Source organism: Fusarium redolens (assembly GCF_020744475.1).
Source record: "Fusarium redolens strain MPI-CAGE-AT-0023 chromosome Unknown BKA55scaffold_22, whole genome shotgun sequence".
NCBI classification, from domain to species: domain Eukaryota; kingdom Fungi; phylum Ascomycota; class Sordariomycetes; order Hypocreales; family Nectriaceae; genus Fusarium; species Fusarium redolens.
In genome coordinates, this window is record NW_025763685.1 from 407,255 (window position 1) to 429,163 (window position 21,909).

The 21,909-nt window shown below is 47.2% G+C and overlaps 14 protein-coding genes and 1 non-coding gene across 15 annotated transcripts; 7 read left to right on the plus strand and 8 right to left on the minus strand.

Moving 5' to 3' along the window:
• Positions 1-114: 114 nt before the first annotated feature.
• BKA55DRAFT_715380 (uncharacterized protein) lies at positions 115-1,559 on the minus strand (the record flags this gene model as incomplete). The annotated part of the gene is made up of 4 exons (XM_046200884.1): positions 115-779; positions 822-873; positions 920-1,305; positions 1,349-1,559. 4 exons carry the CDS (start codon positions 1,557-1,559, stop codon positions 115-117), a joined length of 1,314 nt encoding a protein of 437 aa, XP_046043179.1.
• A 1,141-nt stretch (positions 1,560-2,700) lies between these two features.
• On the minus strand, positions 2,701-3,832 carry BKA55DRAFT_680441 (uncharacterized protein; the record flags this gene model as incomplete). The annotated part of the gene is made up of 1 exon (XM_046198214.1): positions 2,701-3,832. Exon 1 carries the CDS (start codon positions 3,706-3,708, stop codon positions 2,701-2,703), a length of 1,008 nt encoding a protein of 335 aa, XP_046043180.1. The 5' UTR covers positions 3,709-3,832.
• Positions 3,833-4,117: 285 nt separating this feature from the next.
• BKA55DRAFT_545240 (uncharacterized protein) lies at positions 4,118-5,196 on the plus strand (the record flags this gene model as incomplete). The annotated part of the gene is made up of 2 exons (XM_046190795.1): positions 4,118-4,271; positions 4,328-5,196. 2 exons carry the CDS (start codon positions 4,118-4,120, stop codon positions 5,194-5,196), a joined length of 1,023 nt encoding a protein of 340 aa, XP_046043181.1.
• A 227-nt stretch (positions 5,197-5,423) lies between these two features.
• BKA55DRAFT_667683 (uncharacterized protein) lies at positions 5,424-6,591 on the minus strand (the record flags this gene model as incomplete). Its single annotated transcript, XM_046197848.1, has 1 exon — positions 5,424-6,591. The coding sequence occupies exon 1, from the start codon at positions 6,336-6,338 to the stop codon at positions 5,424-5,426; it is 915 nt and encodes a 304-aa protein (XP_046043182.1). The 5' UTR covers positions 6,339-6,591.
• Positions 6,592-6,766: 175 nt separating this feature from the next.
• On the plus strand, positions 6,767-7,559 carry BKA55DRAFT_203937 (uncharacterized protein). The gene is made up of 3 exons (XM_046185121.1): positions 6,767-7,176; positions 7,235-7,337; positions 7,522-7,559. Exons 1-2 carry the CDS (start codon positions 6,837-6,839, stop codon positions 7,270-7,272), a joined length of 378 nt encoding a protein of 125 aa, XP_046043183.1. The 5' UTR covers positions 6,767-6,836; the 3' UTR covers positions 7,273-7,337; positions 7,522-7,559.
• BKA55DRAFT_203942 (uncharacterized protein) lies at positions 7,047-8,478 on the plus strand. Its single transcript, XM_046185122.1, has 3 exons — positions 7,047-7,176; positions 7,236-7,648; positions 7,695-8,478. The coding sequence occupies exons 2-3, from the start codon at positions 7,275-7,277 to the stop codon at positions 8,347-8,349; spliced, it is 1,029 nt and encodes a 342-aa protein (XP_046043184.1). The 5' UTR covers positions 7,047-7,176; positions 7,236-7,274; the 3' UTR covers positions 8,350-8,478.
• Positions 8,479-8,594: 116 nt separating this feature from the next.
• BKA55DRAFT_583031 (uncharacterized protein) lies at positions 8,595-9,300 on the plus strand. Its single transcript, XM_046194167.1, has one exon. The coding sequence runs from the start codon at positions 8,687-8,689 to the stop codon at positions 9,059-9,061; it is 375 nt and encodes a 124-aa protein (XP_046043185.1). The 5' UTR covers positions 8,595-8,686; the 3' UTR covers positions 9,062-9,300.
• Positions 9,301-9,382: 82 nt separating this feature from the next.
• BKA55DRAFT_525627 (uncharacterized protein) lies at positions 9,383-10,114 on the minus strand (the record flags this gene model as incomplete). Its single annotated transcript, XM_046188769.1, has 2 exons — positions 9,383-9,436; positions 9,563-10,114. 2 exons carry the CDS (start codon positions 10,112-10,114, stop codon positions 9,383-9,385), a joined length of 606 nt encoding a protein of 201 aa, XP_046043186.1.
• A 542-nt stretch (positions 10,115-10,656) lies between these two features.
• BKA55DRAFT_t289 lies at positions 10,657-10,740 on the plus strand. Its single transcript has one exon. It is a non-coding gene; the product is annotated as a tRNA-Asn (tRNA).
• A 634-nt stretch (positions 10,741-11,374) lies between these two features.
• On the plus strand, positions 11,375-12,850 carry BKA55DRAFT_203977 (O-methyltransferase-domain-containing protein). Its single transcript, XM_046185124.1, has 2 exons — positions 11,375-11,854; positions 11,902-12,850. Exons 1-2 carry the CDS (start codon positions 11,566-11,568, stop codon positions 12,789-12,791), a joined length of 1,179 nt encoding a protein of 392 aa, XP_046043187.1. The 5' UTR covers positions 11,375-11,565; the 3' UTR covers positions 12,792-12,850.
• Positions 12,850-14,325, minus strand: BKA55DRAFT_203965 (uncharacterized protein). Its single transcript, XM_046185123.1, has 5 exons — positions 13,982-14,325; positions 13,544-13,910; positions 13,379-13,496; positions 13,264-13,328; positions 12,850-13,210 (listed from the first exon to the last, which is right to left on the minus strand). Exons 1-5 carry the CDS (start codon positions 14,132-14,134, stop codon positions 12,909-12,911), a joined length of 1,005 nt encoding a protein of 334 aa, XP_046043188.1. The 5' UTR covers positions 14,135-14,325; the 3' UTR covers positions 12,850-12,908.
• Positions 14,326-15,030: 705 nt separating this feature from the next.
• Positions 15,031-16,936, minus strand: BKA55DRAFT_583036 (uncharacterized protein). The gene has a single exon (XM_046194168.1). It carries the CDS (start codon positions 16,901-16,903, stop codon positions 15,434-15,436), a length of 1,470 nt encoding a protein of 489 aa, XP_046043189.1. The 5' UTR covers positions 16,904-16,936; the 3' UTR covers positions 15,031-15,433.
• Positions 16,937-17,239: 303 nt separating this feature from the next.
• On the minus strand, positions 17,240-18,378 carry BKA55DRAFT_583037 (uncharacterized protein). The gene has a single exon (XM_046194169.1). The coding sequence runs from the start codon at positions 18,046-18,048 to the stop codon at positions 17,326-17,328; it is 723 nt and encodes a 240-aa protein (XP_046043190.1). The 5' UTR covers positions 18,049-18,378; the 3' UTR covers positions 17,240-17,325.
• Positions 18,379-18,739: 361 nt separating this feature from the next.
• Positions 18,740-20,219, plus strand: BKA55DRAFT_526067 (uncharacterized protein; the record flags this gene model as incomplete). Its single annotated transcript, XM_046188799.1, has 2 exons — positions 18,740-20,029; positions 20,082-20,219. The coding sequence occupies 2 exons, from the start codon at positions 18,740-18,742 to the stop codon at positions 20,217-20,219; spliced, it is 1,428 nt and encodes a 475-aa protein (XP_046043191.1).
• A 58-nt stretch (positions 20,220-20,277) lies between these two features.
• Positions 20,278-21,750, minus strand: BKA55DRAFT_667686 (uncharacterized protein). The gene is made up of 2 exons (XM_046197849.1): positions 21,446-21,750; positions 20,278-21,392 (listed from the first exon to the last, which is right to left on the minus strand). The coding sequence occupies exons 1-2, from the start codon at positions 21,491-21,493 to the stop codon at positions 20,388-20,390; spliced, it is 1,053 nt and encodes a 350-aa protein (XP_046043192.1). The 5' UTR covers positions 21,494-21,750; the 3' UTR covers positions 20,278-20,387.
• Positions 21,751-21,909: the final 159 nt, after the last annotated feature.

The window sequence follows — 21,909 nt, forward strand, 5'->3', positions numbered from 1 at the left end:
TCAAGGGCGCATATTATACACATAGGATATTTAATTAGAGGCTAATGCTTAGACTTGATACAAGCAATAAATATATACAAGTTGAATAGTAACTGTCCAGTGATGCCATCTCTCCTACTTGATGTCGGTGGCACTGATGTAGTCGCACTCAACAGTACTGAAAGGATCACCGCACCCAACCTCTTGATCCCTGTCAACATAGACAGCAGGAAGATTAAAGTAGCAAGTAGGGATCGTGCCTCCAACCAAACTACCCAAGTCAACATTGTCATTAGGACTAAGAGCACAGTCCAAAATAGCGCGATAGTAAACCTCTCTGTTCCCAACTCCATAACTAACCATCTTGTCATAAACCTCACCAGAAACCTCAGCCCAATCTCCAACACGGTTGGGTTTAGGATCATGACCCATGATGTAGAAGCAGTACTCTTCATCCCCCCGAAGAGCCATCCACTGCCGACCAGTAGCATAGCCGCAGTCCTCTCGGCTTATGCGTCGCTTATCAGCAACGAGGTAAAACTGCGCAGCCTTCATGACGTTGTTGGCGACCTTGGGCTGGATGTTGCCGTAGACAGAGTTGAGCGCGAGCTGTACAGCCTCGGAGTTATCGTTAAGCAGAAACCAACCGCCGTTGAAGAAGTTTGCGACTGGGAGTTTGTAAGGATCGGGGTTGGGCGTGCTGAGTGCCTTGTACTGGCCTTCGGTACCGCCGCCCATGACAGCGCGCATGGTTTCGTCGAGTAGGTCAACGGCTGCCTCGAAGAGATCGGCCAAGCCAGCTTAGATGCTACCTTGATCTATCTCCTCTTGCTTGAGGTTACCAAAGCTGGAGAAGATTCCGCCAAGAAGGTTAAAGCCGACAGCGAAACCAGGCTGTTGGGATTAGCTCTAGACGTCTAAGTGCAGGGGTTTTACGTACGTTTGCAGAGAGTCCACTGAGAGCACCGCCAATTGCACTAGCAGAAGCCAACCACTTGACCATATCACCAGTGTCATCCTCATTACCACCAAAATCGGTCACCATCTGACCGATCCTGAGACCGCTGATGATGGTCTTCTCAGTGATCTTTGCCTTGAGCGCCTTCAGCTTGGAGTGCATGCCCTTGGCGGCCTGGAATATCCAGTACGAGTTCTTGCTAAGGATGTCGTCGTCTTTGCCGTAGGTATCGTACTGTTGAGTGCATTCAATGTTATTCATGGGACTGCAATCGTTGTCGAGAACACTGCACCCCGCGGCGCCAGACTTTCCATCTGTACCGCCAAAAATTCGATCCTCGAGGTTGATGAGCCAGTTGTTTTGGTGTTCTGCTGGTCAGTTATTGCACTTCGTGATGGAGATAGAACGTACCCCATTGCCCACGGAGGAAGAAATCGAGTTCATCGCCGGCTTTAGATTCCATCCAGAGTCTGTCGGCTTCCTCTGGGGTACTGAGAACCCAGCCTTTACAAAGGGTATCTTTGTTCTCCCAGACATCCGGGACCTTGTTGTCCTGTCTTTTGGTGAGAGGTGAAGCGTGAACGGCGGCGGCGAGGGCCACGATGGCGGTAGTGGACTTCATTGTAAGAGAATGATGAGAAGTTGAGTGAACAAGGTATTTACTCGAGCTCAGAGACGAGGTTTATATCATGATCCGAAGAAAACAATCACATGGATATTACATCAATTGGAACGTCTAATTATTATTAGTGAATCCTACGATGGGCACGAGCATTGTCTGCTGTTACACTGAGGCTCCTGGCATGAAGTCAATCGTATCGATAAGCGGCTAGACAAGAATCTTGGTACGGAGGACAAGTTATAAGCTATTCCGACCCTCCGGCGGCCGCGGGAGGAGCCGTACTATACCCCGATTGAGATGAGTGGAGTAGAAGCTCACGATGATGCTTCGCCGCGAAGGAACGCAGGACAAAATGGTAAGTTTAGATTGGGGTTCATTATTCGTTCTTTTTGTTTCAATGACATCAATTGATGCACTTGACTGTAAGCTTTCCCGTGTGTTGCCTGGGCTCCTCATGATAGCAATTGCATTTATTGCTCGGTACTCAGTCAGCGCGGTCAGGGACAAGTTGAACAGAATTGCTTGAACAATTGAGTCCTCATACTATGATAAATGGTGGTTCCAAGGGAAATTGAATAAGGAGCTGGGCAGTCCATCGCAATATTCGCATTACTTAATCTCACCATCGTGGCACAGCAATCGATGCGCAGCCCATTCTCGTCAACCCGCCCTATCAGCATCATCCAACCGTAAACACTACAGGATAAAATCGGCAGATGAAATGCCAGTGCAGATCCTTCATCTAGGAAACAATCGACTAACCACGTTGGGCCTACAACAACTCACGATATCTGCACCTCGAGCCTTGGCATAAGCCGCAAGGACCGCCCAGCAGGGCAAGTACCAAGATTCTAGCAAGTCGGCCGATTTCAAGCATAATTCAGTTCTTGGCAGTTATCCAAAGCCTCGCAGGAAGACTTTTTCCGTGGCTTGCGTAGCGGAGCTTGTTTTCGGGTTGCAATGGGGACTTGGCGTAATTTATTCGATTGGTCAATTGGAGGGAAGTTTTTCAGCTCTCGTATTCAAGCCTATGATGATAGATGCTACTTATTCGACTTGAATCCTTCTCAATCCTTTCTCTTGACGATCAATTCCGTTGAATATCTGGTCCTTTCGCCCCCAAGCATGTACCCCTGTGCAATTACTTCGCCGCCGGAGGCTCGGGGAGTCTGTATCCAAATGACAGCAAAGCCTCTGGGTCCTGCTTGCGAAGGTACTCCTCGAAGCTATCCGTCTTGACAGGCTTCTTCAACTGCTCCGGTGTAATAGCCCCTTCGACTCCCTCCATATATCCATGCTCATCAAGGTAGGCTGGTCCGTCGAGGACTTCATAAGGCAGGCCTGTCTTCTTATGCATTTCCTCCTCGGTCATTGACTGCAAGACAGCCTTCTGTCCGGTGACTCTGCTCCAGGTATCCATAATCTCAAGAATGTTCAGATCACTGTCGTAGGCGAGTAGCTTTGTTCCAGCGGGTTCATCCTCGACGAGGGCTCGGACGAATGATCCAGCTGAACCCTCGATGTCGATGATAGGAAGCCTCAAGTTCTTGGAAGCTGGGACTGCGAGGATATACTCGCCAGTCTCATTATCCTTCTTGGGGTACAAGAAGGGGTTTGTAGCGTAGGCAGCCATGTAGACATACGACGTCTTCTTGGCGAGTTCAGGTATTTCATTCTCAATATACTTGACAGCCGCAGCCTTGGTCTCCCAGTGATGACAATGAGAATACTTTCCCTTCGAAACATCCTTCATAGGACCAAGAGCGGAGTAGATATACTTGTCAAGGGTAGATGTCTTGGAAGCAGCATAAGTAGCATTCTTCACATGTCGCTCCTCAGTGTCATAACCGATTTGTTGAGCCGTAGCTTGGTCTTTGCCTTGACTGAGAGCGGTCATGTAAGGAGCCCAGAAGTCAGTGTTGACAAAGATGGCGTGGGCACCATTGAAGGCTTTGATGAGAGACTCGGGGTCGTTCATGTCTGCTTCGACGACCTCGGCTCCAAGGCTTTGAAGAGCTTGGGCTTTGGGCGAGTTAGAGTTGCGAGTAAGGGCTTTGACGTGCCAGTTTGGAAGGGATAAAAATGTTCTGGCGACTGAGCCTCCTTGGGTGCCTGTAGCGCCGACGACTGCGATCGTCTTGGTAGACATGATGAGAGTGTAAAATGAAGAAGGTAACGTTGAGTTTATTGGTGATCGAGTGATAGAGACCGATTTGAGTATATCCAGCTGGGATACTTATAGTAATCTACATTGAGGCGTTGATTGCGGCGTTAACAATATGTCCCTTCATTTCTCCTTCCTTATTGATCATCCCACTAATCATGACTATAACCTCAATCGCTGAATGGAGCCAGAGACCGTAAGCCACTCAAGATCGACGATTTGGCTGACTGACTTTGCCATCTGTGATTGGTTGAAAAACCGTAAGCCATTCGCCCCCCTCGGACTTCGGACTTAGCATCATCTCACTTCCGCCAGAACAAACAAGAATTCGAGTCTGACACCCTCTGATGAGAGAATCCCAGGGACTTATGTCTAGCCAATTCGCCCTTGAGCTATGCGCGATTCATTGAAAGATAGTGTGCCCAATGAGGCTGGATCAGTGTCTCGGAAGCGGACGAGGAGCAAGGATGATGACGCTCCACCAGCCAAGCGTCGCGTTCTGACGAGTGCAAGAAGAGAGCAAAATCGGCTCGCACAGAAAGCGTTTCGTATGTCACCCGCTGTCTTTCAACAATAAATAAGCTGACAGAATCATTGATTGCAGGGGAACGTCAAAAGCGAGAGCGGCTGCGATTGAAGCAAGAAAAGGCTCAAGCCAAGCATGGGCAAAGCCTGAGACCACTGTTGAAGCGCGACAAGGCATGCACAGACCAGAGTTTAAATAATCAAGACTCAGCCCAAAGTCCGCAACGACGAGATGAGCAACTACGGGAAAATTCACAGGTACTGCCAAAGATCACTTGGGAGTCGGAAATGGCAAGCCAAGCTGCTCAGGACTCAGACAGGAGCTCTGAGTATAATTTCCCGGACCTTTACCTGAACATGCTTCAGTTCTCACCAACAGCAATCTTCACCTCGTGCCTTACCAACGCAGTCTCACTCGGTATCGACCCATCTGTCATCGCAAACTGCGGCGTGGAACACATCTCACCATTCTACCAACCCAACCTTTCATATACACTTGATCACGCAGCCCTCATCCAAGCAGGGTCAACCATCATCTCATCATTCAGCAACACCAGTATCCCCATTCATCTCCGCCCAACAATGGCACAAATCCTCATCCCGCATCACACAAGCCTCGACCTCATTCCCCTTCCTTTTTTACGCGAACGAGCAATAATGCTATCAGCCGCAATGCCCCATGTATTTAACAACTGGGAACTGAAACTAGATATCTATGAGCGCGGCGGCTTGACCATATGGCGACTGAAGCATGAGAAGGGATCTAGTACGAGGGACTCTTATCCGCCTTGGGATATGAAGAGTTGGGAGGCTGCGCCGTGGTTTTTGAAGAAGTGGTGCATGCTTATGGGGAGGGAGTATGATAAGCTATATAATCAGAGTATTGGATGGCAGGTTGTCAGGGACATGATATGTTCGAGAGATGCACAGCGATTGACAACTACTTGATCGTAGACAAAGGCAGAGAGGACTATGTCTCTAAGTATTATTTTATAAGACAGTGTTTTGTTTATTGCAGATGTGCAATTAATAATAAAGAAATGCATGGTATAAATAGAACACATCGCAGAAAACGATATCTTAAGTCAATTTCTGTAACTTCAAACAGAGATAAAGGCAATAACAATCCACGTATATACTTTACTGCTGTTGCTAGACCCCTCAATATGGATTTGCTATTCAACTAAAACCAACTCTCTTTCAGTCCATCCCCAGAGCTTCTCTGCCAATTCATCATCTCTACCATCCTCCGTCGCTAAGCCATGCTTCCCAATCGGCTCATAGTACTCTCCACTAACAACACCCGGCGCAACCGACGCCCAAAGCTGATTCCTAACGCCCTTTGCAACGGGTGTGATCAACATGCATCTAACCACTGCATACAAGTACCAGGCAATACCCGTTGCCTTCCCCAACAACTCTGTGTTCACCAAACCAGGATCGATTGCAGATACTGTGAAATCTGGATACTTCTTGGCCAACTGGCGCGCCCAGAGGATGTTGGCAAGCTTGCTCTGGTAGTAGCATTGATAAAGACCAATCGACTCGCCGTTAGTCTTGAGGGTCTCAAAGTTGATACCGCCTTTGTTCCGATAGACGTGTCCATGGGATGCAAGACACACGATTCTCACGTCTGCACCAGGTATATGTGTTGTTTTGCTGAGCAGCGGGATAAGTAGTTTGGTGAGGAGAGCGTGACCCATATGATTTGTGCCGAACTGAATCTCATAACCATCTAGGGTACGATCGGGAGGGACAAACATGGTGCCTGCATTAAGCATCAAGATGTCGAGTCTTTGGCATTCCGAGAGCACGATCTGCGCTGCTTCCTTTATAGAGGCGAACGAGCAAAGATCAAGATGGAGCAACCTGATTGAAGCTGATGGGACATGGTGCTTGATATCTTGGGCTGCAAGTTGTGCCTTTTGCAGGCTTCGACCGCAGAGATAAATGCGCTGGGGATTGCGGTGTGCGAATTGGAGGACGGATTCTTTGCCTAGACCGGCAGTGGCACCTGTGACGAGGATGACTTTGCCTTCCAGAGATGGCATGTCTTTGGGGTCAAAGTCTTGTTCCTTGGCCCAGAACATTGTGTTGGGAAATATTAGACGAGCAGTGGAGTGAGAGGAAGAATGAAAGCGATGGCGACTTGGACTGAAGGTAGGTGATGCTGAGATTCAGGCATTAGATACAGCAGAGGATGCTGCACCTATTTATACAAGATCTGACCATGTTACAGATAAATGCTCATGCGCATTCCCAGCTTTCATCAGTAGTCAGAATCAAAAAGAGATCTAAAAAGTATAGTCTACTCCCGTATCGGAAAAAGGTACAGTCTTGGCGTGCCAGTCTATCTATTAATGCTTGTCAGGGACAAACTGCAACAGTCAGTCAAGCGCTAGAGGCGACTGCGTCCAATCATGATTAGGAACGATCCTCTAAGCCTTTCTTAGAAAATGGTACGGATGAACTACGGGGAAACCTCTACCCAGAAGTGCTTACTTTCAACATGGGTCAAGAGCGAATAACTTCAGTTATAGAGCATATGATTCGTAAACCTGCGATAGAGGAGATTAGCCTTGTCCAAAATGGCCATCTTTGTGGTTACCACGTCATCTGGAAAGCCTGACAAGGGTACCATGAGAAAGATACGCAGTCATGCGATGCGTGGCAGGAATACACGCGCAGATAGACTAGCTCGGGCTCGAGCGCGAATGAACCCCGATACAAGCCTACTCCATACAATGGATACTGACAGTAGTGCATCAGTACAAAGGACCATTTCCACGGCAGAAACACGTAAGAACCAGAAGCACGGCAAGGATAATCTGTCAACAATGAGTATTCCGCGAAAGCTAGCGCCAGAGCTTTTATTACAGCGATCAGAAATCGAAATGAAACCGTATATGCTGGAGTTGATATATCAAGGTATTATTACACACTTTAAGTCAACCAACCACAAACTCAGAAACTGACGACACTCCTCGGCTTTCACGACGGCAAAACCTTGTCGATATGCTATAGACATGAAGGTCGCTCATGAATCCGAGTCTCACATCTTCAGCCTCAGCGACATGCACACGCACGAGGTATCTCTACACTCTATACTATTCACAGCATCAGCATTTAAAGAGGTCTGCCAAGGACTCAAATTCAGCATACTCACGAGGTATCATCTTGGGGAGACACTCCGCTGTATACAGCAGAGTCTCCAGGACAAAAGCACAGCAACTGCCATGGCGACAGTGGGAGCGATCGTTAACCTGGCATCAGCAGCATCTAGCTTTGGAGACATCGAAACTGCGAGGAAGCACATGGATGGGCTATGTCGCATTTTCGAACTCCGCGGTGGAATATCACCATTTGAAACTGCAGCGCTAGCGGAGATGAAGTGTCAGAGGTAACTTGCATTTATGCTTACCACTTCATATGACTGACCTGTACAGGATAGAGATTTGTCTAGCAATGACAGAAGGGCGAAAGCCCCGCCTCCTCACCGATATCCAATCTTGGGATTCACATATGCCAGAATCTTCAATCCATGTTGCTTCAGAGTTCACGTCTCTGGATCCTCGAAGCTTAACTACAGATCAGCGATTGCTTTCCATCTGGGTCGATCTGCAACACTACAGCAAATTGGCTAATGAAAGCGGCACGCCTATTCCACCAGAACTGTTCCTCTCCATAAGCACGACTCTTCCAAACAGGTTACTCCGGCTTTCTTACAAGACTCAATCGACCTCCGAGCTTGTCAGGCTCTGCATGCTTGTGTATATAAAGAGCATCCTGTTTAGTCTTCCTAGGCTGGGGAAGAGAATGTTTTATCTGTCGACCAATCTGGAAATGGCACTTCAAGAGTTTGTCCCCTTGGATCGGGAGAACTCGATTTTCTTGCTCTGGGCATTGTTCGTTGTTGGAGGTTGCATTTTTGAGGACTTTACCCAAGCGTGGCATCGTCAGGCTATTCTGGAGACTTGTCGTGCTTTAGGTGTAAGGAGCTGGATACAATGTAGGGGGATGTTAAACAGAGTGCTGTGGATAGGCGACGTACACGATCCACTAGCACAGGACGGATTTACAAAGGTGTTTGGTGCTGCATAAACTACACTGACGGAATCAATTGCGACACCCACAGTAGCATTTCTATCTCGATTGACATGAGTGCGGCACAACAGCTTAAAATTAAGGGAATTTCTTCCATATTACAATATTTAGAATGAGATGTAAGAGCTTTTAGCCTGAAGCTTCATAGTGCCTTATCTGCTTATGTGAGACCAATCTCAGGATCACTGATATTTAGTGCTGACGCGCAAAGCTACCGGAGTTACTGTCCCTTACCTCCGCCATTCTCCTTCAAGTAATTTTTATCTCCTGCTAAGCATTCTTTTAGACGAGCATACAATCCTCTACTTCCCATCTATTGATCAAGCATCTCATCATGTCCTTCCTCTATCTCAACCGTGCGACGCACGTCATCTCTCTCATCCCCGCCCTCTTCGGCATCAATCTCCTCACGCGCCCTGAAGCAACTCTCCAATCCTTCCAGTACCCCATTCCTACAGACCCTCAAGCGCAGAAACTTGTTCGTGGACTTGCACGTATCTATGGGTGCAGAAATGTGGTTATAAGCTTCCTCTTCTTTAACATCAGCCTCACTGGGGACAGGAAGCTTATGAGCTTGGGGTATCTTGGGGCACTTGCTATGTGCGTTACTGATGGGCTTGTGGCGAGGGCTGTAGTTGGACATGGGGAGTGGCAGCATTGGTCGTTTGCGCCGCTTTGTATTGGGTTGTTGATCGGACTGAACTGGTGATTTGGGTTAGTTGGAACTGAGTCTGCGATGGTTCTGGTCTGGCTCACACAAGATGGATGTAGAATTATTGTTTTCGAGACATGGCAAGAGGGTTCAAAACATTTATACATCACAAAGAATGATTCATGTATTCTTGACGCATCTCGTTCATTTACTTTACGAAGATTTGCTGATGAAATGCACATGACACACTACTGGCTTCTTGCAAATGCATACAATAAGATCAATTTAAGTTCCAGTGATATAGATAACTAGGCCATATCGACCGTCCTGATGTATGTTTTTCCATAGATCTATTGCCGCACATTCCTCCTTATCCTCTCAAGTCGAAGTCCTAGCCTGAGCTACCCAACCCCTGTACTTATGCTCCCATACCTACCACGTCATGTTGAATACAGAATAGTTAGAAAATGCACGCGCCTAATCCTCTGCCTTGTTAAATTCTTCGCCTCCCAGCTCGATCTCAGTAATAGGGTAAAGATCAGCAAGGCAATCGCTCACTTGACTCTGATACCTCCTCACAGCAGCGTCGTCATCAAGATCAACGGCGAAAGACGTCCCCATTATCTCAGCTAGTTCCTCAACTTTGGTTGTTTCTTCATCTGAAAGATCCTCTATCCAGGCTGCAACAGTCTCCTCGAGGAAAAAGGTCAAAGCGGTCCCATCCTCCCACTCAATAGGCCATTCTTTCTCACCTTCTTGTTCCCCATACAAAGTCGCAACTATATATAGAAGGCTGCATGAAAGCTTCACTGATTCCCAGTTGCTGCGGAACGCTTTGGCGTAGTCTGAATCCTGATCGAAACTAACAATCTTCTTGATGAATTGTCGTGCACGGAGGGCTTTGACTTTGATTGGTGGGCCTTTACCTGGTTCGAAGGTATATTCGGCAGAGTCGGATAAGACATCATCTTGCTCCTCGTGAATGATCAGTGCGAGCTTGGCGCTTTGGGGTATGTCGAGATTACATTTGCAGTTTGACTCTGTAAGAGATGGGGCCGGGCTGATGCGACCAGCTGATGAATCTGAGGTTGGGAAAGTAAGGTCAGACATTTTGGATAACTGGAGGTGATAGAAGTTGTGTATGTAGTGGAGAGAATATATGATTTAGGATGTTGCAGAGTGCTTTTGTGAATGGTGATGCGTTGTTGTAGGAAGATATAATTTATCACAGATGGATGGAGTTATTTATACCTAGATAGCTCACTGCGCGAGTCTAAACAGTTATCGAGCAGAGCGTTTGTTCATGGTTATGGGTCTTGCGACTGCCTGTTCTTATACCATGTTTGTTTCGATGTTGGCTGTGTTCTAGACGTCAGATCTTCATACTCACCTTAATCACGATGACTAAATGGGATTGTCTTCACTTACCAACAGGCTTGATTTGTTCTATGAGAAAGTAAGACAGAGCAAGACAGACAAAGGATATTTGTTCATCTTCTTACGACTTTTATTAATAACGAACAGCCAAGCCTGAACTGCCGTACATCGGTCCACCGCCGTTCTGTTGTGCTCAAAGAAATGCGTAGGGTAAGCTCAGCCGACGCTAGCGCGTATAAGACACTCTAAGATTTCGAGCACCCAATTAAAGCATTTCCCCTGTGGCTTAGTTGGCTAAAGCGTCCGACTGTTATTCATAGACAATCGGGAGATCGGAAGTTCGAGCCTTCCCGGGGGAGAATGAGATTCATTCTCTCTTTTTGCTTCCTGCGCCATTTCCCTTTTTTTCTCCAACAGCAATAGTTAAACGATTACGCGAAACGCTGATGTGACAATGGACAACAGTTCGCGACGGAGGCGGACGCTTTAATCCGTAGCAATGACGGTTGACCCAGCTGTTCAGGACTTGGGCGTCATGTAATGATGTTAGATCGACGTATTGATGCAATTGTTTATTCACCCAGAAGCCTGCAGGCTCGAATCTTCTTGAGGCTAATCCATCTGGATGGCGTGGGCATTCCCAGTTTTTGGTGTATGTACGTACATTTTGCCAAGGATTTGATCCTTCGCGCGAAAAAAAGACTCCATGTGAAGATCACTGGACCTCGGACCTTGGCGAAAGTCATTCTATGAAGCAACAATTAACGATGTGCCAATACCGTAGCTGTGGGAGGTCACAATCTGTAACATATCATATTTTCTATTAAATAGAACATTCCATCGATGCGATTGAGTTTGATCTTGCATACACAAACTCAACGGCTCTAAAGAGGCTGGGCGGATGTTGCGGCTACCTCGGAACTTAAGCGGGTTTAAACAGGGGCGTACGGCGGTGTTCTACCCTTCTGTGGACTAGACTCACGATTGAACAGATCACTATTCAGGCACAGACATAGTTTGACGGGATTGGCGCGGAAATGCACTGACTTTTTCGTGGGTGAGTCGGGAGACTTTCTGTAGAGACCTGACATCCTTCAACTCACTCAACAAAAGTTGCTGCCCATCATAATCCATAACGGCGCCTGCATCCTACCCGACAACGTCACCTCTATCCTTCCTTCTCCATGGCATCTGCAGACAAGCTCATCGAAGCTCTTCAAAGCCTTGACGCTAATTCATTTGTCAATGAGGCAGAGCGCGTTCGTGCCCTAGATGCACTTACTCTAGCCGCTAGCAGAGTACAAAAACCCTGGGATACAGTATGGCAGCACTGTTGGGTAAATCCAGCGACAACTGCATGCGCCAAAACTCTGATCGACGCTGGCGTGTTCACCAAGTGGATTGAAGCTGGTGGTGGAGAGAAGACTTGTGATGAACTGGCTGAGCTCACGAATACTGACCCAGTTCTTATCCGTGAGTCGCCCCATCTCTGGTATGGAATGGATGCTGATGATTCTCAGGACGCTTGATTCGACAGATATCAGGTCAGAATCTGGTCATCGAGACTGCAGAGGAAACCTACAAGCCGACGCCCTGGGTCTACGCTCTCACCGCCGATCCAGCCCTCGCCAATGTCTACGGCGGACTTTACAGCTTCGTCAACAACCCAATGTTCCAAACTCTACCTGCACATCTCAAGAAAACTGGCTATAAGAATCCGACCGATCCCAACGACTGTAACTGGCAGTTTATGAAGGGAAAGAAGGAAAACCTGTTCCAGTCCCTTGGTGCTGATCCTGTTGCGGCGAGGGAGTTTAACGATGCGATGGAGAGTCATTCCAAGTATAATCTTACTCCTTGGCCTGAGATATACCCAACCCAGACTTTGATTGCTGGTGCTAAGCCTGATCGACCTTTAGTGGTGGATGTTGGCGGTAGCAAAGGCCACGATCTGACCAAGTTTCATCTTCGTCATCCCGACATCCCCCAGGGCAGCCTTGTTCTGGAGGATCTACCCGATATTCTCAAAGAACTGACCATTCCTGATACCATATCGGTGCATCCTCACGACTTCTTCACTCCCCAGCCCGTCAAAGGCGCCCGAGCGTATTTCATGCATAATGTCCTGCATGACTGGGAGGATAAGCAGGCAAGCCAGATTCTCAGAAATCTTGCAGATGCCATGGAGCCGGGATACTCGAAACTCCTCATCCATGAGAGTTTGGTTAGTTCAGTCAAGCCTCTTGCGCGAGTGACGACTTCGGATATCACCATGATGGCTTGCCTGGGTGCCAAGGAGAGAACAGAAGTTGAGTGGATAGAGCTGATTGAGAGTGTTGGGTTGAGGGTTCTGAAGATCTGGAGACCTTTGCAGTCTGTAGAGAGCATTATTGAGGCGGAGCTTTCTTAACCTAGATGACAGATTGGTTATGTTATCTGTTGAAGTAAACCTTTCTTCTATATAAAGTTTTGAGTGCAGTTTCACGGTGTCCTTTTAGTTCAATAATTATCTCTATAATAAGCAGTATTAACCCTTTCTATTAATCTCATACAGACCTATATCATTCTGCCTCCCTGACATTGTCCGCGAAGGTAAGCTAAGGTCTCTAAAACCTTCTTCCGTGTTATAGCTTGGCATTGTGTTGTTTGTTGAAGCTCTCTTGTCCTGAGTGCTGATTATACGAAGAGTGCGTAGTGGTTGATTTAAGATTTGATCGGGAGTGCGGCGGTAGACTCGCAATACCAGTATGCGCATGACAGGAATGGATGCTGCCATGATGGTGACGGCACACTCAGTTGTACCCCATATTATGATTCCAACTCGATCCACTGCGAGACATATTGGTTAATAGAACCTGATACCGGGTTATAGTAATACTCACGAGTACGATTCTTGCTGCTGAGGCCTAGCATTTTATAGCATTTAGCTGCTGCAGTGGCGGCGGCACTTGAGCACCATTAGTAGGCAAAACATACGATGATGCGGGCAGGACTGACAAGATACCAAAAGTCAAAGCAATTCCAACTCCGATTTTCTCCCGTGTCCGCATCGAGAGTTTCCAGATAATCGTCCAAGCAAGTACACAGAGCACAAGGTCGACTAACCCCGAGAATGCTGCTCACAGTCAATAAGAGAGAATCCTAGGTAAAGCAAGGACTTACCTCCGGCAAAGATATTATAGTATGTCGCAACCATAGGATTCCAACAGGTTCCCGGAAGATCCGAATGCCAGACCTTCTTCGCAGGCGTACATTTCGCAAAAGAGAACACAATGACCAAGTTCATGGTGATGTTTATCGCGACGATGAGGAACCATAGAAACCAGCTCGTCCAGCCATCCACTAATCGAATCAATGTCAGAGCAAATGACGTCTTACTCCATGCTGCGGATAGAACTGCGAAGAGTCCGAAAATAGTTCCGGTAAGGGCGATTTTGGGTACAACCGCTGGATCAACCTCTGACATGTCCTTGCCGAAACCAAGGGTGACGTTGAAGATGACGAGGCCAGTGCCGATGGCGAGGCAGATCTGGTAAAAGAAAGCGCCATGTTAGCTCAAACTCGACGCGGTTACCGCAGATTGGCGCTGTCAAGATTTACCCATGCCGCAATTAAGATATAATCATCCCACCAGAAGCCCCGACGCCGAATAACCTTGCAATACAATCTGAGACCCAAAAACAAACCCGATAAAACGGTCAGTGACACACAGACTGCGATTATCGTTGCGCCGAGACCTGTCGGTGATGGCATCAGAGAGAGCGATTGTCGGGACGGTCTCGCTACCTCCCGGGATCGAGGGACTTTTTTTTATTGCATGGGAAAGAAGTTGAAGACAAAGAAGATGGAGAAGAGGAACGGCAGAGTGCGCACCAGGGAGGGTGAGCAATTGAAGTATGATATGTACAGTATGAGAGGTCCGAGCCCCCCAGCGCTCACCCCTTTTGCATTGCGCCTCTGGAAACAAGCAGACCCAGGGATTTAAAGATCAGCGGCACGGCAGAAGTGCCGCCCCCAGAGCGTGACATTACCCCAAAGGCTAGTGGCTTATGGCGCTCGGCAGTGCGGTTAGCCACGCATCACAACGAGTTGCTCCCCTCGAAGGGCCTAATTGCCGGCGTAGGTTACATTATGCTCTGGTTCTCCCTCGAACAAGAAATACCTTCGAACCTCAAGGGTCTCGACTACAGGAACCCTCAACAGATCCCACACACAGTCATAGTGGCTAGACCTTTGCGAACAGCCTGTCTCGCAAGTTACACTGGTCTCTCTCAATGGGTACGAGTCATTCACAGTGCATTGAATTGACCCCCAAGCCACTGTCACGGAGCTAACCTTAGCCATAAACTCAACAATCGATCGTATCTATCAACAACTCCCCGAATGCCAAGTGCACTACGATGAACTATTGGTTTAGTCTTGGTATCAAAGCACATCCACGATTGACTCCACATGCTTATCGCCGCGGCTCGTTCCCCGGTTGCCGTCAAGATTTACTATCACCAAATAGCGATAGAAACGGGTTACTAGGCCACTTATTTCCAGCCACTTATTTCCACGTTTCATGTTGATTTCGTCATTTCACAGTTACCACTCTATTTAACTGGCTGAAGATCCTAATAACACTATGCAACCACGCTCTGCAGGTACTACTTACTAACATAACATGCTCTTGAAAACTACTGCCCCCAAAGTCTTTCATGACTACTTCGTCTAATGTTATTAAACATGCTATCTGATTATCCTTAGTTGCATTGTCTATGTTACATGACCTGCAATAATTTGAAGCGATGATGCTTTGACTGGATGGATTGTGCGAAGTGCCTGTTGTCCGAGCCTCTCTGATGCTTGCGCAGCTCTACAGAAGGGCTACAGAATATTCCGATTAGCCATTCTATTTTCAGATTGAGTGGTACGTGCTGCTCAAGATAATAAATCAAATCCATACAATGAGGCGTCCGGGCGCAAAGTTGTCCAGCTTTTCTTTCTTAGCAGTTTATAGTAGAATTCCTGGAGGTAAAGGCATATCGTTCAAGGCCAATAGCCTCATCACTATCCTTCCTCCCATATGTACCAAGTCTTAAACTGTGTCTCAACACCAGACCCAACAAAGGCCTCCTGGAACCCATCCCTCCGCACATTCATTTCCGTTGACAATTTCGCCAGCTGCTCATTATCCCACTGATCATCCCAACTATTACTCCCAGGCATCGTATAATGAATAGGAGCATCAATCCGCACCCTCTTCAGCTTCGGAAAATCCCCGGCAATAGCTCGTTGTCCTAAATATGTAACATCATGCAAAACCTCATATCTTGCCCATCTGTTAAAGAAGATGGTTAAACTTTGAACTGTCTGCGGGAGGAAATCGACCAGGTATGTTTCTTGCTCAACGATAACTTCGTCCTTATTGCGTTGGAGCACATGGCTATAGTAGCAGGAAGAATCGACTTCGAGGGTAGTGAGATTTGTAAACTGCTTGATCTGTTGGGGTGTGATGGGTTTGGGTTTCGGAAGGTTACGTAGACCGGGTTCCATTCTGCTGTCGAAGTTCAGACTTAAGCGCTGTAACGTAATTTGAGTTCGTGGACTGAGGAACTCGATTAGCTGGGTTGGTGAGATCTGGGAAAGAGCCCGATTATTCCAGCAACCGTAGTCATCAGTGACAAATTTGAACCTCTGAAGATTCTGAGCTGCCCCCAAGATTCGTTCCAGTGCAAGAGTTTGCCAGCTACCTGTAAAGAAAGGCAAACCCAGGAGCTGGAATTCTATGATATTCTTGACACTGGAGCAGAATTCCTGTATACCTAAGTCACTATTCTGATCTGATTCTCTCTCTCCCTCAGGACCTCTGAGGATCAACTTCTCAAGACGAGGTGCCCCACGCATAAGAATGATTTGCTCAGGGTCACAAAGGCTGAACTTGTTGCATTGAGTCTTGTTGATATCAAGATGCCGAAGGTTTGGGAAGATCTCATGTTTGCGTTTGCCCAGTAGAATATTCAAGAGTTCGAAATGCCTCGTTTGGCCGATAATTTGATCGCCTGAGATGTGTATTCTTAAGCGCTCCATACCAGAGCATAAAGCCATGGCGAGACACATTTCAGAGTCTATAACACAGAAACGTTTCCTTTTCATTGTTCCAAGATCAAGTGATATGTTATCAGCCAAACGTGCTAAGAACTCGGAATCCTTGATTACAGATGAGCTTTTAGGTGTCGATAGTGGCAAGCATAAATGCTTAACCATACGCGCCAAGTCTGGTTGGCAATCGAGCACCCGAAAGAAATAAGTCGACGGAAGACAAGGTCCGAGACTGTGGAATAGAACCGGCATTGCAATTGAGCGAAAGATTCTGTTTGTTTGAGTCAAGGCTACCAAGGATTTGATGTCTGCAGCGTTGTCTTCGTTTTCGACGCCGCAGCCGCTGCAATGGGAGCAGAACCAGGAGAAGACATCACCGAGAAGCTCGGGAGGTAAAACGTCAATGATTGTCAGTTTGGGGTCATGAAGAGTTGCCATGATAGCTTTCGATGAGATGAAGTATTAATAAAGAGAAGTGTTTGCGAAGGCGGGGTTTATAGCCGAATTATGCCTTGGCTTTCTAGGCAGCAGTCCTGCACAGCCTCAACAACATAGTCTACCATTAGAAACCGAAAATTCATTGAGAAGACTATAGTTGGTATTGAAGTTGAGAAGAAACAAATAATTTAATATCTTAAGATGCTATAATTCACTTAACTAGTAGGCATCTTAAGAAAGCAGGTATCTTAAGAGAGCAGACATCTTAAGAGGGTGGATATCTTTAAAGAGCAGATATCTTAAGAAAGTAGGCAACTTAAGAGAGCAGACATCTTAAGGCATTTAATAAGTGGTCCACATATCGCCACATATCTTCAACCAATATATATTTATTGCTCCTTATAATCATTATATGGAGTAGATTATGGAGAGTAAACGGGCATGAAATACCAATAACACACGCCAATTATTACAATAACCCAAGGCATCATCTTCTTCAACCCATCTCTTAATCCTTGTCGCACCAAAATGTTCGCCTTTTCATCAAACCACGCACTCTCATTCAACCTTGGGAAGTTATCCTCTGGAACATCCTTCCCGAGAAAACGACATAAAGGTTCCCAACCTTGATCAAGCCTAAACTCCAACAGGCGTTCTGCTGGAGTGACTCGTCTGATCGTTGCGTAGTGCTTGCGATAATTGTCTCGAGCTTTGATCTCTGCATCCTTTCGAGATCGTATACCTCCCCATCCGGCGACAACACTCTTGTGTACCTTGCCTATCTTGTGGATATAGCTGCGATCGAGATGATAGACCAGCGTTGTAAACGGATTGAACATGTTGTTTATGATAGAATGCATGTAACTCTTATACCACTCATCGATGTCCCTCTCGACAAGAATGACCTTAGCCTCAGGATATGCGGCAATCAAATCCTCTGCAAATGCAATCGCGGGAGTATCAGAGCTGACCGCACTGAAGCAATGCAACAGCTGGTCAAACTCTTCTCTTCCAAAAGGTTCACCTTTCCCATAGAATTTCCTGTCGATCGCCTCTTGCCACATCTCATTGTCACCAAAGTGTGTAGTGAGGAGATGAAACGAATGCCAGCAAGGTAGACCAAGCTTTTCTAGGGCAGCAGACATGGCTTTCTCTGGTAAGACGTGGCGAAGGGAGAAACGAGCTGAGAGACTTACTTGCTGTTCCGGTTCGGTTGAAGCCTAGACAAAGAGTCTCCATTGGGACCTGACGGCTCCGTCCCCGCGGAGACTCATAGTTGATAGGTTGGAAAAGCTCTGGGTGACGCTCTTGCACAGTTGCCATCAGTATAAGTCGGGACTAGGCTCTGGTTCAGCCTGGTCGAGTCTTAATTCACTGCCCGTTGTCAATGTCTAATGTCAGAACTACGAGCTTTTGTTGGAGCGGGGAACTAGACCGTAAGCATGAGTCTGACTGTTGCTGTGCCTCTTCCTCGGTGTAATCTCCCAGTCGATGCATCAGAATCCTTCGATTGTCTTGATAAAGAGGCCGACGGGTCCGGCGGGGTACTAACCAAATCTGGACAGACAACTTTCATGGCGGGGCCGTTCCGGCGGCATGAAGATACGTGATATTATAGAACACATTAGATTACATGGTCTGGGCTGAGGCTGAATACACATGAGTAATACTGGTCCTTTACTAAAAACATCCCCGTCTCCAGATAATTTTAAGTCATTAATTTTGCCAAGCTTCATAAAGCTGCACCTTCACACAACTTGACCGAAACCCAGACTATCGCTACCCTTCACCAAGTATCTCGCTAGACGAACAAAACGTCACCCAAATCGTTACCCAATGGCAACCCTGAAAGTCATCATAATCGGTGGCGGTCTCGCAGGCGCATGTCTAGCAAACGGCCTCATCAACAAATCCGACGGTCAAATCGACGTAACAGTCTTCGAACGCGACGAAGCTGGTTCAGAACGAGGAGGCTACCAAATCCGTCTTGGAGCTCACGCACTCATTGGCTTTAAAGCCTGTTTGACTCAAGAACAATACGCGAACCTCCTCCCCTGCTTTGGAAAGTCTGGAGGCGTCGTGTCATCAGCCCCTTGCATTTTTAGCCCTTCTGACTTGAAGGTCTTGATTGACTTGAGTAAAGCTCCCGTTTATGAGAAGAGCGCTCCGATTGTACGGACGCGACTCCGGAACTTTCTTCAGAAGCCGTTGCAGGATAGGGATTCTATTCAGTTTGGCAAGAAATATGCCAGATACGAGGTTCTTGAAGGCAAGGCAGCTGGACAGAACAACATCAGAGTTCACTTTAGCGACAATACCCATCGTGACTGCGATGTGCTCATATCTGCTGAGGGAAGCGGAAGCCGTATTAACAAGCAGATTGGACTCGACAACATCATCACCGAGGTTAAGCCTGGGCATGGTGGTTACTTGGGCAAATGTCATTTACCATGGTCTGTTCTGCAGACTTTGCCCCGGCAGCTTCTGGAGAAGGGCACTATTTATACCGGCAACTCTAAGGCTATGGTGTTTGCCGCAGTGTATCTACCAGAAAGCATGTCTACCAAACGGACTTCGAATTCAGATGGCACAGATCCCCTGAAACCCCAGAACTATGACGAGGATGAAGCATCCCTGTTCCTCGGTATGGCATGGACGACAGGACCCGAAGCCGCAGAACTGCCTCAGGTTGAAGATAAAAAGGGATTGATGAAGAAGAAACTCACCGAGGCTGGCTTTCATCCTGATTTCTATAAGCTGGTTGATGCTGTCGACAACGAAGCAATCATGACGACGCCTTGGAGATACGCAAAGAACGAGACACCTATTGATTGGAGACGACAGCTTTTATCCCAGCACGAGAATAAGCCAGACCCCAGCATTGCGAATGCGCGTGTTTGGCTTATAGGGGATTCTATCCATCCGATGCTACCATCAAGAGGAATGGGCGCGAATAATGCTATCCACGACACAGCCGATGCACTCGGTCCACTACTGGAGCTTGCGAAACTGAAGAGCTTGCATGGTAATGTGACTGATGACCAGGTCGGTGTCCAGTTGGCTGTATATGAGAAAGCTATGATGCCAAGGGCTTTTGAATGGGTCAGGAAGAGCAGCAATCAGCAGGTATGTATTCACTTTGCTATTGACGAGAAGAGTTGGGCTTATGATACTACAGTTGCCGGATTTGGATAGTTTGACTGGAAGAAGCATAATTCTTGGTCTGCGTGTCATGCTTTTCGTAGTTAGTGGTTTTATGAGTTGCCTGAGGATGTTTGGATGGGAACCGACGGATGATGCGCCTGAACTTCCTTGATATATATATACCATTGCAGGAAAGATTAGCTTTTATATTATTAAAGTCATAACTTACTATTTAGTATTAATTATGTAATACGAAGTATTAGCTAAAAATAAAGACCAATATGCACTTTTAGCAGCAGCTAATACATCTATGAAGCTATAAACTTAATAGCCATTTATCTTAATTCCTGCCATGGCCAATTTGTAGGCCGAAATGCTCCAGCCGTCTGTTCGTCTTCACAAGTGTCTGTGACGCGTCGTATACCAATATACACAGTGAGAGAACAACGACTAGCCCAGCGCAAATCAAGGGCCCGAGAATTGAAAAGACAGTAAAGCCATATGACGCTAATTGAAAAGCGTGGTCCTGACCCAGAGCCTCGGTGGCGAGCCCAACCTGCATCGATGTGAGCACGACAACTATGTAGACAGTCGTCGCAGTAATCCATCCAAGATTCGCCTTGACAAATGCTGAAGATCTGTGCCAACGGCGTGCAAAGCCTGCTGGATTCCCTTGGATGAAGTAGTAGATATAATTCAGCCGACTTAGTTGTAACTCCTTATGGTGGAATCGTGGGTTGATGTCCGGATAGATATGTTCAGTGTCTAGCTGTCGTATAAATGTTGTCCAATCGGACCAGCGGATGTTGTCATTAGGAAGGAGATATCTCTCCTTCGCTAGCAGTAGGTCACTTTCATGCCGTATCAGGGCGGCATAGGAATATAAGAACCCTAACGCGACCTTGTGAAGCTTCCGTTGCTCACAGCCCTGCGTCTCGTCATCCGCACTAGTCGAGCAATCACAATTCTCTGAGCAGCAAAGAAACTCTGTCCAGACGGTAGGCTCTAATAAGAATCGCGGGAGAGGTTTGATAAAGATCTTGCCTGTCGTCCATATAAGATGCATATCCATCCTCTCCGTGATGACGATCTCTCGGTCTTTCCAGATCTGGCTATGGAGTGGTCGAGGGGGCACAGGACTTCCTGCAATCCATAACCATCTATGTATTCTGCTAAGGCGTTCAATATTAAGCTCTTTCTCAATACAGGTAGAAACACGGCCGTCGGGCGAAATCAAGTCATAAGAATCGCTGCAATAAGATGCAGGGAAAAGACTCAACAATGAGCTGTTGTCCTGATCTGAATTCTGGTGGTGTTTCAAGAGCTGTACGGAGAACGGGGCCAGCTAAAGTTCAGTTAGTGTACCTCGGATACTGGGCAGACCTAGAAATAAGTTACCTGACTCCTGCGTGTATTGGCCCCTTCCAAGGACTGCGTTTGTGCCATGATACCGACGGAAGGATCCAGTAGAGTTAAAAAGATGAGTCATTTGTTGAGCTCAAAACACTCTGCTTCAAAGAGGGGTTTGAGCCAAGAGGTGGCAGGCAGCACACGAATAAAGTACAGATAGAGTATTGATAAACAAGGGATTCTTCTAGCGCACCGCAAGAGAGACATACCAGCCGCTTAAAAGAACTCGCATTTCCCCTCTTGCAACTTTTGCTGCTATAGACTATTGGCTCTGTGCCGCTACTCAATCTATTCCGTTGCCTGTCCTGCCCATTCAGGCTTAGGGCTGCGCGCCTTACAGGAGGGCTGGCGTTCGGCCAGTTACGGCCTGATGCTTTGTAATCGGCTGGGGTTGAAGATACGCAACCGCTACCATTTCAATCTATGCTGGGGGCGCCGATGTAACCGACAAC